This window comes from Microdochium trichocladiopsis (genome assembly GCF_020744255.1).
Source record: "Microdochium trichocladiopsis strain MPI-CAGE-CH-0230 chromosome Unknown B0I36scaffold_13, whole genome shotgun sequence".
In the NCBI taxonomy this organism is placed as follows: domain Eukaryota; kingdom Fungi; phylum Ascomycota; class Sordariomycetes; order Xylariales; family Microdochiaceae; genus Microdochium; species Microdochium trichocladiopsis.
In genome coordinates, this window is record NW_025763556.1 from 400,371 (window position 1) to 412,818 (window position 12,448).

At 59.0% G+C, this 12,448-nt stretch overlaps 3 protein-coding genes across 3 annotated transcripts; 2 read left to right on the forward strand and 1 right to left on the reverse strand.

Annotated features, from left to right (window-relative positions):
- Positions 1–233: 233 nt before the first annotated feature.
- Positions 234–7,944, reverse strand: B0I36DRAFT_369199 (uncharacterized protein; the record flags this gene model as incomplete). Its single annotated transcript, XM_046159735.1, has 14 exons — positions 234–1,794; positions 1,868–2,174; positions 3,420–3,594; positions 3,691–4,848; positions 4,937–4,952; positions 5,023–5,167; positions 5,217–5,514; positions 5,585–5,869; positions 5,947–6,250; positions 6,306–6,892; positions 6,959–7,270; positions 7,346–7,402; positions 7,462–7,699; positions 7,769–7,944. 14 exons carry the CDS (start codon positions 7,942–7,944, stop codon positions 234–236), a joined length of 5,619 nt encoding a protein of 1,872 aa, XP_046005187.1.
- Positions 7,945–9,432: 1,488 nt separating this feature from the next.
- On the forward strand, positions 9,433–10,613 carry B0I36DRAFT_255752 (uncharacterized protein; the record flags this gene model as incomplete). Its single annotated transcript, XM_046150903.1, has 2 exons — positions 9,433–9,555; positions 9,633–10,613. 2 exons carry the CDS (start codon positions 9,433–9,435, stop codon positions 10,611–10,613), a joined length of 1,104 nt encoding a protein of 367 aa, XP_046005188.1.
- Positions 10,614–11,450: 837 nt separating this feature from the next.
- Positions 11,451–12,446, forward strand: B0I36DRAFT_338434 (isochorismatase hydrolase). Its single transcript, XM_046155754.1, has one exon. It carries the CDS (start codon positions 11,540–11,542, stop codon positions 12,116–12,118), a length of 579 nt encoding a protein of 192 aa, XP_046005189.1. The 5' UTR covers positions 11,451–11,539; the 3' UTR covers positions 12,119–12,446.
- Positions 12,447–12,448: the final 2 nt, after the last annotated feature.

Genomic DNA, 12,448 nt, shown 5'->3' on the forward strand with positions numbered 1-12,448 from the left:
GGGCTGCACAAGTGTCCGAAATGGCCTTGGGCCTAGGTCTCCACCAGGGCACATCATCAACCCCAAATCACCTGTCAGGCATATTTGGGACACCCAGTTATGGGGGCATGACAGACCAGCACAGCACAAGTCAAGAGCTCTTGTAGGCAAACCAGCTCAGAAGCCCACGCCAAACATTTAAAAGCAGAAGCGCTAACCACTAAATACGCAAACGACGACGCTTCTAATAATGCCTACGCCGACCGGTGCCGCCCCTTCTGGATCATCTTGAGCCTGCGCAGGAAGCGCCACGACAGCCAGCTCGAGGCGGCCAGGCTGCCCCCGACGAGCAGCGCAAAGGCGTAGTTGCTGTCCTCCATGAAATTGACGACGTTCATGCCCACATAGCCCGCCAGCAGCGTCGCCGAGGCGAGGCCAACCATGGCGATCTCGATCTTGGTGTCGAGCACCATGATCTGGTTGCGCCGCACATTCAGGATGTTCTGGATCGTCTCGTCGGTGCGCTTGATGTTGGCCATGACGCCCGCCGCGCCCTGCGCCACGCCGTCACACGCCTTGAAGTAGGCCTCGAGCATGTACTCGACCTCCTGGTGGTCGCCCGCCTCGTGCCGCCTCCCGTTCTGCTTGTCCGTCAGGTACATGTCGGCCATGTCGCGGTCGTCGTCCATGACCTCTCGCAGCGCACTGCACACCGACCGCGCCCGCTGCTCGATGCCCGCCAGCTTGCGCACCAGGTCCAGCAGCTCCCGCACCTCGGTGTGGATCAGCACCTCGTCCTTGTCCAGCAGCTGCGAGTCGAGCTCCGACAGCACGGAACCCGCCCGCTGCCGCGCCAGCAGGTACTCGGCCTCGATCGCGCACGTCACCGCCGCCATCGCCGCCTCCACAACCCGCAGCTCGTACGGCAGCGCCGCCGGCTCGATCCCGCTCACCGTCGACGCCCCCGGGCAGCTACCGCTGCTGTTGCTGCTGCTGTCCTTGTCGTCGTTGCTGTTGTTACTGTTGCCATTGTTATTGTTATTGTTGTTGTTGTTGTGATGGTTGAGCTTGCCCCCCGTGGCCCGCATCTTGGTCTCGAAGAGAATACCCGCGACCGTCATGGCCGGCTCATGGATCCGCTCGGGCGCCGCCGCCGCCGCCGCCGCCGCCGTGTCGCCACTCTTGACAGGCGCCAGCTGGCCGATGATGTCCTGGGTGCTGCTGCTGGCGCTGCGCCCGTGGTGGTGGTGGTAGTGGCGAGTGCTCGCGCTGGCACTACTGCTGCGAGGACTGCCTCCTCCGTCCTGCTGCTGCTCCTGCTGCTCCTGGTCGACGTGCAGCACCGCCACGCGGTTCGCCTGGACCAGCAGCCGCAGGCAGAACATGTGCACGAGGATGGTGCTACGGCGGATCAGCAGGTGCGGCGACCCGTCCGACGCCAGGTCCACCACCCGCAGGTCCCGCGGCGACAGGTCAAACTCGCGCGAGATGTCGTGCTTGCTCATCGGCACCGCCGCCGTCGCCTCCTCCGGCTGGTCCGACTGGTGATACATGGTGCACCGCAGCTCCGCGTGCCCGTTCATCGGCGTCCGCGACAGGCCCTGCGCGAGCTCCAGCAGGTCCTCGGCTTCCTGGGCCGCCGCGCGCCCGGCCGCATCGGACCGCCTGTGCAGGCCGCTGAGGCGGCGGCGCCCGTCTTTGGGGGTCACTCGCGGCGGGGGGAAGAGAAGGGGTGGCGACGATGGCGCTGTGAGGAGCGGGGGCAAGGAGGGCAGCGAGGGCAGCGATGTCGACGGGATCGCAGTCGAGGGTAGCCTGGCGCGTGGCATCGTAAGTAGTGGTGCTGCCTGGCTGGCATGCCATGCCGGTGCTGCGTGGAAGCCGCGACGTGTCGTCGTCCTGGTTGTTGTCTTCGTCGTCGTCGTTATTGTCGGTGCAGACCGCGGCCAGCGGCTGCAGGTCATCTTGTAGGGCGGAAACGGCGCTGCTGCACGTCGCCGGACCGCATCCACTGCATCCCGTGCCGATGCCCTCATGGCGGATCCGCGGAGCACTCTCTCCGCCCGGTTCGCAGTCGACATTGACGGTGGTGAAGAAGGTGACCGTTGCCAACGTAATGATCGCGTGAGGCTGGTGTTGAGGGACACCCGCAAATGACGTAGCAACGACGCCAAGGCGCACCGCTCGACGGCCCACTACTCGTCGCAGACAGGGGGACGGAGGCCACAGTCAGCACAGCGTTCATCGACAAAGTAAGCATCCGGCATCGGCCGGGGCTGGCACATCAGATTCTGGAAATGCCATCGGGCGCAAATCTCCGGCCACATGTGGTCGCGTGATGTCTATAGCGCGCAACGAGCAAGGTATGCGTTATTCCCGCTTTTGTTATGCTCCTTGCTTATTTGCCCCCCTTCGCAAAACAGCGACTTTGACAGCAAGATACCATAGGAATGATGCGATGACTTCGTATACGTCTTTTGAGTGTGTCCGATTGTGGATGGAAAAAGGGTCCGCCGTGAATCAGCGGGCTTTGAACAACCTCGTGTCGTCCGAGCTGACCCAAGGATGATCCAACCATGATCATCAAAACGTGTCGACAGGTCAGCATTTGTGTAAACCCATGGTGTGAGTGGCAACCACAACATCAAAGACAAGTCAGAACAAGTGATGCTTAGAGGAGTTCTGGAGGTACTTAAAGATCCGAAATTCACGATTCGCCGTGAGTGGCCACATCTGGCTCTATAATCGCGTCCTGCATCTTTTCCGTTACCGGCGATGGCCTGGATTTGAGCATGTAAGACAGTGTTGCTGAAGAAAACAACGGCATAGTCCTTGTAGACTGGCACTTATGGTTACACAGCTCTCGTGTGCACCTTATTAACCTTGTCCGTTATGAGGTAGCACAGTGCATGTCCAAGGCCAGCCGATTGACGGCTGTATCTTAAACAGTTGGTCAAAGTCAGCCCCTAGGAGACATTTTGTCGGTGTACCAGTGCCCTGAAAGAAAGTAGATTTCGAAGCATTAGGTTAGAGGACTACATCGTCGTTTTCCTTTACCTAGTTTTTTCCGCAATAGCTAGCTGCATATGAAAGAGTTAAGAGAGTCAACAATTCATAGAAAGGTCTCAGAGTATTAACACTGCAATTGCTATAAGCCTAACATATAAAGGTCAAGAGGATATCGGATTATTCTCTTCTCGAGACTCTGGCCGCTTCCCAGTCGGCTAAACTACGACTACTCGCTTCTTGCCATGCGTACAGCGCAAAAAGACTAGATACCGTATCAGGGTGAGCCGGGCCAAGTGCTTTGTACCGAAGCTGGGCGCATTGGCGCATCAAGTCTAGAGCGTCGCTAAGACGGCCCTGGCCTTGACAAGTGAAAGCGAGATTGTTCATATAAGTTAACGTGTCGGGATGATCGGCCCCGAGCTTCGTCTTACTCGTCTCCATTACCTCCATGAACAGCTTCTCGGCCTCCTTGTACCGGCCCTGGTCCTGGTACGTCGACGCTAGGTTGGCTATTCTAGTAAGTGTCGCGGGATGATCGGCCCCGAGCTTCGTCTTGCTCGTCTCTATTACCTCCATGAACAGCTTCTCGGCCTCCTCGCACCGGCCCTGCTCCGAGTACGTGGAGGCTAGGTTAGCTATACTAGTTAGCGTTGAGGGATGATCGGCCCCGAACTTCGTCTTTCGAGTCTCCGTCACCTCTACCTCTAGCTTCTCGGCCTCCTCCCACCGGCCCTGGTTTCGGTACGTCGATGCCAGGTTGGCCATGCTGGCCAGCGTCGAAGGATGCTCCGATCCCAGTAACGCTCTGCGTAGGTCTACGGCCTGCGCTTGGAACTCTTCCATATCTCCCCATTGGCCTTGGTAGTAGAAAAGCCCCGCCGCACGATGGAGGAGAGACGCCCTCGCCAGCTTCTCCTCCCTCGACCCAGTCCCGCCCTGCTTCAGTACCGCATCTACGTGCGGAAGGTACGCCGTGCATATCAAACGGTTGTCATGGCTACCAAACGGGTAAATATGCGACACCGTCATGAGCGCCTGACCGCCGAAGTACCTAATCGTATCATTCTTGACAAGCCACTTTCTGGTCACCAACTGTACGAGTCGGTGCATGTCCAAGCTATAGTCTTTCTCCTCCACGACGAAGGAAAACGCCTTCAAAACCCCTAAAGCCTTGCTGAGTTGTACTTCCCCCCTTGGCCCTTTGCCCGACTGTTGCTTGCTGTAGTCGGACAAAAAGTCGGATGGAATGGCCTGCCGGTCGAAGAGGCTCATAAGCGAGAGAAGCTCGGCTGCGAAGGCGTTCTGCTGCTGGATCTGATCAAACGACAGAATCCACGTCTCCGTCACTGCATGAGGAGTCTTCGAGTCTCGCCCGACCGTCTCGAATTCCTCGCTAAGCAGTTCCACGAGTCCCTGGTCGCCCCCGCCCAGTAGCTGGAGGTACTTACTAATGGATACCGACTTTTCCTGCATAAAGGCGGCAGCCTGGACTAATGCAAGCGGTAGACGCTCCAGTCGAGACGAAAGGGCCGACAAGTCGTCGGCCTTAATTCCGCCCTCCTCGAGCTTCTTCTTGAGCAGCTCCTTGGATTCGCTCTCGTCCATTTCCCGGACCTCAATTGGTCGTCCACCCTTCGTGAGCCTCGAGCCAGCCTCCTTGTTCCTCGTCGTCACAACAACGGACCCGTGGGCGCATTCGGGTATGTGCCGTCCAACCCCTTCTGGCCCGCTGAAGAGCTGTGCATCGTCGGCATTATCGATCACCATCAGCCATCGGCCGCGCTCCTTCCTCTCCAGCCACCGCTTCAGCAGCGGCAGCATATCCGTCTTAGGATCGTCGTAACCAGGGATCTGGCATTCCTATGCGATCGATACATATGATTAACGAAACCGCTCGGCGTTACTCGCGTGGACCCAGAAGACCGATACGTCCGGAGACGTCTCTTACAGCCAGTACACGTATGCTAATGCAATCTGCGTTTTCCTGCGCCAAGTCAGCAGAGCCTACAATCCGGCAGCGACGATGTCAATTACCCAATGCCTCCTAGGCCGTAGAGAGCGACTCGCCGGTGTTGCTTGCCACTGCTCTGAGGTTGTCCATGGCCGAGCTGACTTTTCAGCTTTTCGAGGACGTCGGAACGTCCAACAAAGTCGGGATTCCAGGTGTACGGTACAAGAACTGCTTCCATTAGCTGATTCCATGCAATTTTCACCTGAGTTCTACCTACAGAACGTGCTCGAGCCACCATTCCTGTTCTGTGTCGCTGTCCCACCCGCCGATGGCAGATCAGTCTTGCTGATGCTCCGCAAGCCTCTCTCCACAGCGCGCCTCGCGAGCCCGGCCAGTCTCTGGACCACCTTGTCGTATTCCTCGTCGTGCTCGGCAAACTTGACCATCTCCGAGTGGGAGCGAGAGATCGGGCACATGTGTACCGGTCCATCCTCCCATGGGCGGCAGTGGGTGGCTGAGGTCTTGGTGACCAGGAATGCCGGGGGTCCCGTCATCGCCCAGCGACCATTTTTGTCCTGTGTTCCCTTTCGTCAGTTCTTCTGAATGTATCGAATTGGCGCCCCATGACTGGGTTGCAAGATTTACCTTCTGCGCGGTGGGAGACTGGAGGGTCTCGTAGAAGCAGAACACTTCCGAGTCGCCCTCCCCGCCGAGCACCGCGTGGAACTCTCGCCGCTGTGTGCTAAGTATATGCGAGTTGATGTGTCCGATGGACTCGACAAGGAACCGGTTGGGCTGGTCGCCCACCATCGGGATAAGCGAGCTGATGTCCATGCCATCGTGTGGCACGCCAAAAAAGACGACGCCGTAGACCGCCCCGAGCAGGAGCTCGTCGTCTCTGCTGTCCGACTTTGACAGCGATATGAGAGCCTGAATAAATGTTTAGCAAAAATAACATGCGGGAAGAGAGGGCACGGCCAAAATCAGATTTCTGTCGGGTCACATACCTGCTTGATAATCAGGCCGCCTAGGCTATGCGCAATGATGAGGATCGGCTTGATGTGTGTGCCCGTCGCTAGAGCTAAGAGGCTCGAGTGGAAAGACGCCGCGAGGTCTTCCAGGTTCTGCATGCTGTTGCTCTGGGGGATGCTGGAGCTGTAGCCGTAAGTCATGACCCGTGCAATTGGACGGCCGTTGCCTTCGAGGGTGGTGAGGTCGTAAGGCAGAGCATCGCGCAGCCACATGTGCTCTCCGCCTTTCTGCTTGAACGATCCGAAGGCGTGGCCGCCGAGCCCAGAGATGGCGAGGATGCTTCATTCTCGTCAACATTCGCTTGTGCTGGTGCTTGCGTGAGTGTCCTACTTACTCGAGCTTATGATCCTCAGATGGAGGAGAGAATAGCGTGGTGATACCGTGGAAGTGATCGTCAAGACTCAGACTTGGCTGCCGCCGGCCTGACCGTGACGGCTGGGCGGCCCCCGAAGAAAGCGAGAGGGGGACTGTCCATTTCCCGCCTGTCTGTATCGCAGGTGGGACGCGCTGGAAGGTTGCCGTGCCCACTCTCGAACTGCCACCAACCTCGTCTGCCAAGGACCAGACAGTTGGGCCGGAGGCCGAGCCGTCCCGAGACTGGAACTCTTCCTCCTGCAGAAAGGACTGAAGTTTCTTGACGTCCCAGTCTCGTGGCACCCCGCGGATGCGAAATGTATTGCCGGCCTTGGTTTGTGGTGGTTCTTGTTCCCCTGCGCCCTGCGACCGCTCTTCGAGCTGGGGATCCGGCAGGGTCTGTGGAGTCATCGCGACCACGACCGCCTTGGTCCATCGGCGGAGCTCTCCACAAACCACCACAAACCCCGGGTCGTCCGTGCTGGCGAACTTGGTCATGTCCATGTGGTTGCCGTGGATCGCGATCGGAATGTACCCGGGCAGAATGGCCGAATCCTGCGGCACAACCTAGGTACCAGCCTGTCAGTCAACCAAATGCACATCACGGGATACCACGCGCGCGGTCAGACTCACCTGGCCGACGCCCGGCAGAGGCAGCTCCTCAAAGAAGCAGCTGATCTCGATCGGCCAGCCTTCCTTTGCGCGTGACTGAAGCATCGTATGGAATCCATCCTGGATCCGGGCGAGGACCTCCGAATCGCGCCTCAGGACCGCCACGATTTCGGGGTTAGTCTGTTTGATGATCCCCACGGACCGCGACAGGAGCTCAGCCCATCGTGCCAACCCCGATCCATGGTGTGGCGTCCCGAGGAACGCGATGCCGCGTGTCGAATGCAGGATGTTTCGGAGGTGGCCCTCCGTCCGCTCTCTTGACTTGGACAGGGCCTGTCATCGTCGTCAGCTGCATGGCATTTCGTGGGCTTCAGGCAGAAAGAGGGGGAAAAACAAAAGAAAACATACATCCTCACAGACTAGGCCCCCGAGGCTGTGGCAGACAAATATGATTGGCCGTTCATTCTGCTCGCTTGACTTTAGCATCATGACTACCATACCCGGGATGGGCCAGCGGCACCTACCGTGTCGTCCTCTTGTCGATATGCCGCGAGAGTCGTTAGAAGACTCCATGCGTGGTTCGCGATGCGGCCCTGTGAAACCACACCCCGCCAGTCGGCCACATACGCATCGTATCCGAAGGTGAGGACACGCGCGGTAGGGAGCCTGGACGGGAGGAGGGCCTTGGGCCAGGGCTCGGATGCGCCAGCGGCCGTCCACGTTTTGTCGCGGTCGCCCGTCAGGCCATGGATGAAGACGATGCTGCAAGCCAAGTGTCAGCAGCCTAACAGATTCAGAGACCAAGGGCGGAGGCAGGAGGAGCACACGCACTCGACGACGGCGTCGGCAAGGTTTGCGGGGCTGTGGAGCAGCTTGATGCCGGCGGGGAAGGTCTTGCTAGTGCCGGAAGACGACGGCGCCGCCGGCGACGGTGCTCGCGGGTCCCGGTCGCTTGCGGCGCCGCTCGCCGGTTTTGGCTCCTTCGGCCGTTTGAAGAGCCGCCGCATTCTGCCACGCTAGCGGATGGCGGCGTCTCGTCCGAACCGTCATACGTGCTCTGCGGCTTGCGGGGTTTTTGGAGGCGGGCGAAGTGTAAGCGAGGACCTCCTGCTGGTGGTGCATAAGCACAGGGGCCTCGGCTTTTCTCCGGCACCCACGGCCGCTGCGGCTATTTTTGGCTCGCCCACAATCGCGATAATGGACTGACGGACCAATCGCCCTGACAGACAGATTGAACCTCTGGAAGCCGGATCGTAATACATGCTCAGGACGTCTAGATTGCTGCCAAGCCCTATATGGACAACAGCACGTTCTCGAATCGACAACGCCGAAGTCTCTCACATCTGCATAGTCATCCTTCCACAACGGCATAATCATCGTAGGTCGGCACTTGTGATTACACAGCTCTCGCGTGCACGCTGTCAACCTTGTCCATTGTGAGGTAGCACCAAGCATGTCCAGGGCCAGCCAATTGACGGCTGTACCCAAAACAGTTGGTCCAAACCAGCCCCTAGGAGACATTGTGCCGGCACACCGATCCCATCAAAGAAAAGAATTGCAAAGCCAAGCAAGTCGCTGGTGCAGGCTGGGTCGAGGATCCATCAGTATATCTGACGCGAATACTACCATCATCCCTCGGAACATGCCGTTTGGCCGTCCCTAACGGCGACACACTATTATGCCCACCACGAGAGCCCACAATAAGACTTGCCCTCGCAGAGGTCACGTCAGGAATACCACGTCGGGGCAAGATCAAGGCGCCAAGACTCTGGCAATGGCGATCTTGGCAGGACGGCAGTGAGCCTGCCTTTTTATGCGCGCCGAGCCATCCTCTAGTGCGCCGAGCCGGGCACGCAACCCGCTTTCGGCAGTTGGACAAGCACACGCACAGCGGTTCCACTGCAGATGCCACCAGGCCAATCAGGCAGGTTCTTCATGTGCTGCAGGTGCGATCTACAACGCTGGGATCACCAGGCGGTCTCGCTTGCGGGGGAAAACAGTACGCTAGGCAAGCGGGTTGATAGCAGCGGCGTATTGCAGGATCGCCTGCCCTGGCCGACTGGTCGTGCAGATGGGTCGCGTGAGCCGGCCTGCCTTTATGGTCCCGTGGGCGGCTCCCACAGGCGGGCTCCTGGAATGTCGGTCACAAAAGCAGACTTCTAGACCTTCTGTTGCTGGCAGCCGGAGTTGCATACCGCGTGCCAAGCCGGCTCCGTCCTGTCGATCATACACCACTGCCGATGACATTCCTATTCCTGTCGTGGCACGGGCTGTCCTCCTTAAGCTGGGGTAACACCTGACTGAGTACATAAGGCAAGGCACACCCCTACTGTCCTGCGAGGAGTTTGTGTCTACTGCGCAGCCGTCTCTTCTCGAACTGGCCAGTTTACTGCTCCGTCCAACGTGCCCCTAAGATCAAGATGCGTTTCTCTGCCACCCTCGCGACGGCCTTTGCCGCCACAGCCATGGCCTGCAGCTTCGAGCAGCACCCGTCCATGGTGGATCGCTTCGTCAAGCTCCGGGCTGAGCCCCTCGAGGGCGAGCCCATGTACACGCTCGAGTTTGCCGACGGCACGACTCGCCAAGTGACCGAGGACGAGAAGTGGGCTCTCAAGCGGGTGAGTGATAGCTTGATTTTCTTTCCCCCCTCGGACTGTCCTGGCAGACCATGATACTGACCGCCCGCCCCAAACAGGCCCACATCCGCTTCTTCGACATCACTGACCAGGGAGACGAGCTGGCAGTCTTCTCGCCCCCGTCCGTCCAGGCCTTTGCCGACGGCGAGATGACCATCCAGGCGTTCCCTACCACGCTGACCCAGGGCACGGCCGTGCGCAGCCTGATCGCCAAGTACAGCATCGACAACGTGCGCACGACGCTGACCAAGTTCTCGAGCTTCTTCAACCGGTACTACCGGTCCACGTACGGCGTGCAGTCCGCGCAGTGGCTGTTCGACACGGTCTCCGCGACCATCGCGGCGAGCGGCGCCAAGAACGTCTCGGTGCGCAAGGTGACGCACACCTTTTCCCAGTTCTCCGTCGTCGCCACCATCACGGGCACCTCGGCCAAGACGGTCGTGGTCGGCGCGCACCAGGACTCGATCAACCAGGGCAACCCGAGCAACGGGGAGGCCGCGGGCGCCGACGACGACGGGTCGGGCTCCATGGCGATCCTCGAGGCCTTCCGCGTGCTGCTGACCGACGCCAAGATCGTGGCGGGCCAGGCCCCCAACACGCTCGAGTTCCACTGGTACGCCGCCGAGGAAGGCGGGCTGCTCGGGTCGCAGGCCATCTTCCAGCAGTACGCGCGCGACGGCCGCAACGTGGCCGCCATGCTCCAGCAGGACATGGTGGGCTACTCGCCCAAGGGCGTGTTCGGCGTCATCACCGACAACGTGAGCAGCACGCTCACGAGCTTCACCCGGCTCGTCATCGGCGCGTACACGAGCATCAAGAGCGTCGACACCAAGTGCGGGTACGCCTGCAGCGACCACGCCTCGGCCACCCGCAGCGGGTACCCCAGCGCGTTCGTCTTCGAGGCCAGCTTCAGCGACAGCAACCCCAACATCCACAGCGTGAGGGACACGATCGACAAGGTCAACTTCCCGCACGTGCTGGAGCACGGGAAGCTGATCCTGGGGTTCATGTATGAGCTTGCTTTTGCTCCTAACATTTGAAGTTTGAGTTTGGCGGGCAAGTGAGTGGCAATGGTGGAGAGAGGTGTTTGTTGTTGTGGCGTGTGGTGTTGAGCTTGACGGGAGCGGTGCATTGAGCGTGGTGTTGGTGACAGGTTGAGATTTCTGCGTGTATATATGCCGACCGACTGGTGTTGATTACGTACATAAAATTACAAGACATAGGAAACTTTCAAAAGAATTTTGATTGCGTTGCGACCATTGGCATGCCCATCATATTGAACTCAACTGACCTCCGCTGTGGCTTGAGGGCGCTTCTGTAGACTTTCGCATAGGCACCGATCATCCGCGTGCAAGTCTCATGCGTATGAGGCATTTTTCTTGTTCTCGCCTAGTAGTGATGGGCAGTTAAGTTGTACTGCGCTAAAATTTGTCAACAGAAATGGAAAGAAAGGGCAAATGGACTTAACGGTCTTCCGCAACGTGGTATAGCAATCTGGACAGCGAGCATAAAAGCCGATAGACCCGTCTTAGAGGCTAGTATGCATCCTCGAACGCCATCATGGCGATCGACGCGTAAAAAGATAGCGTATACTGGAACGTCCTCGGTAGTGTCGGCCGATACCCACGCGCAGGGCCTAAGGGAATGATCGTCACCGACTATACGTCAGCCGATTCGGTTCCGACTGCTGCCCCACCACCCGTCCTGTGGACATTCACCAAAGTCCGTCCATAACGCCGTGATATCATTTCCATGCTGGAGCAAATTTGAAAGAATAAAAGGCAGACTTATACCTACCGATGACTTGTTCTTTCGTGACGTGAGTTCTCGTGCAAGTCGACAGCACTCATATCCTCAGTTCAACGCGCAGCCACACCACCCGTATAACCAACACAACAGCATCCACGATGGCCGCCACTCCCAGCACTTCCGCGCTCATCCTGCTCGACATCCAAAAAAGGGCATCATGCTGGGCAACTTCCCGGATAAGACACCGCAGTACCTCGCCCAGGCAGCCAAGGTCCTCGACGCCGTGCGCGCTGCCAACAAGACGGGCAACAAGCCGCCCACCACCATCGTCCACGTCAACGTCGCCTTCCGCCCCGGCCGGCCCGAGCTCAACCCGGGAAGCAGCATCGCCTCCCGGGTCAAAGACATGCCGGCAAATGTGTTCGTCGAGGGCGACCAGTCCGTCGCGCTTTTCGACGAGCTCACCATCCCCGCCGCTGCCAAGTCGGAGGACGAGGAGCCAGCGAACGAGGTGTTCGTCACCAAGCGCCGCGTCTCCGCGCTCTCGGGCACAGACCTGCCCACGATCCTGCGCGGGCGTGGGATCAACCACCTCGTGCTGTGCGGCGTAGTCACGTCGGGCGCGGTGCTGTCGACGCTCCGCGAGGCGGCGGATATGGATTACGGGCTGACTGTGCTTGGGGACCTGTGCATGGACAGCGACGAGGAGGTGCATCGCGTGCTGGTGGAAAAGGTGTTCACGAAGCAGGCGGAGGTTCTGACGGCTGAGGAGTGGGTTGCCAAGGAGTTTGCTTGAAGAGCTGACCGTGATGGATGGGCCGGAAGGTTTTGAGGGGTAGAGAGTGTTCGTGGCCGATGTCTAAATTTCAAGGAGTGTCCAGCCGACATTTCCGCGCATCCAGCTGTTGATTCAGGCAGGCTCCGCGCGGATCTTGTTCCGCACTGAACCTTGGAGGCAAAAGCTCAGATCGATGCAGGCTGTCACCTAGACTAGACCGTTGATACAATACACCGTCTTTGACAATTCTCAACTCCATTGGCGTGGGTTCAAACTCGTGAGGGCGAGGCAGGGTATTCTGCCTGGCAGGAGTGCCAGGACTATGCAGTAGTGCTGACGGATGTTTCC

Coding starts and splice junctions, on each gene's coding strand:
- B0I36DRAFT_338434 (XM_046155754.1), top strand. CDS start 11,540: ATGCTGGGCAACTTCCCGGATAAGACACCGCAGTACCTCGCCCAGGCA.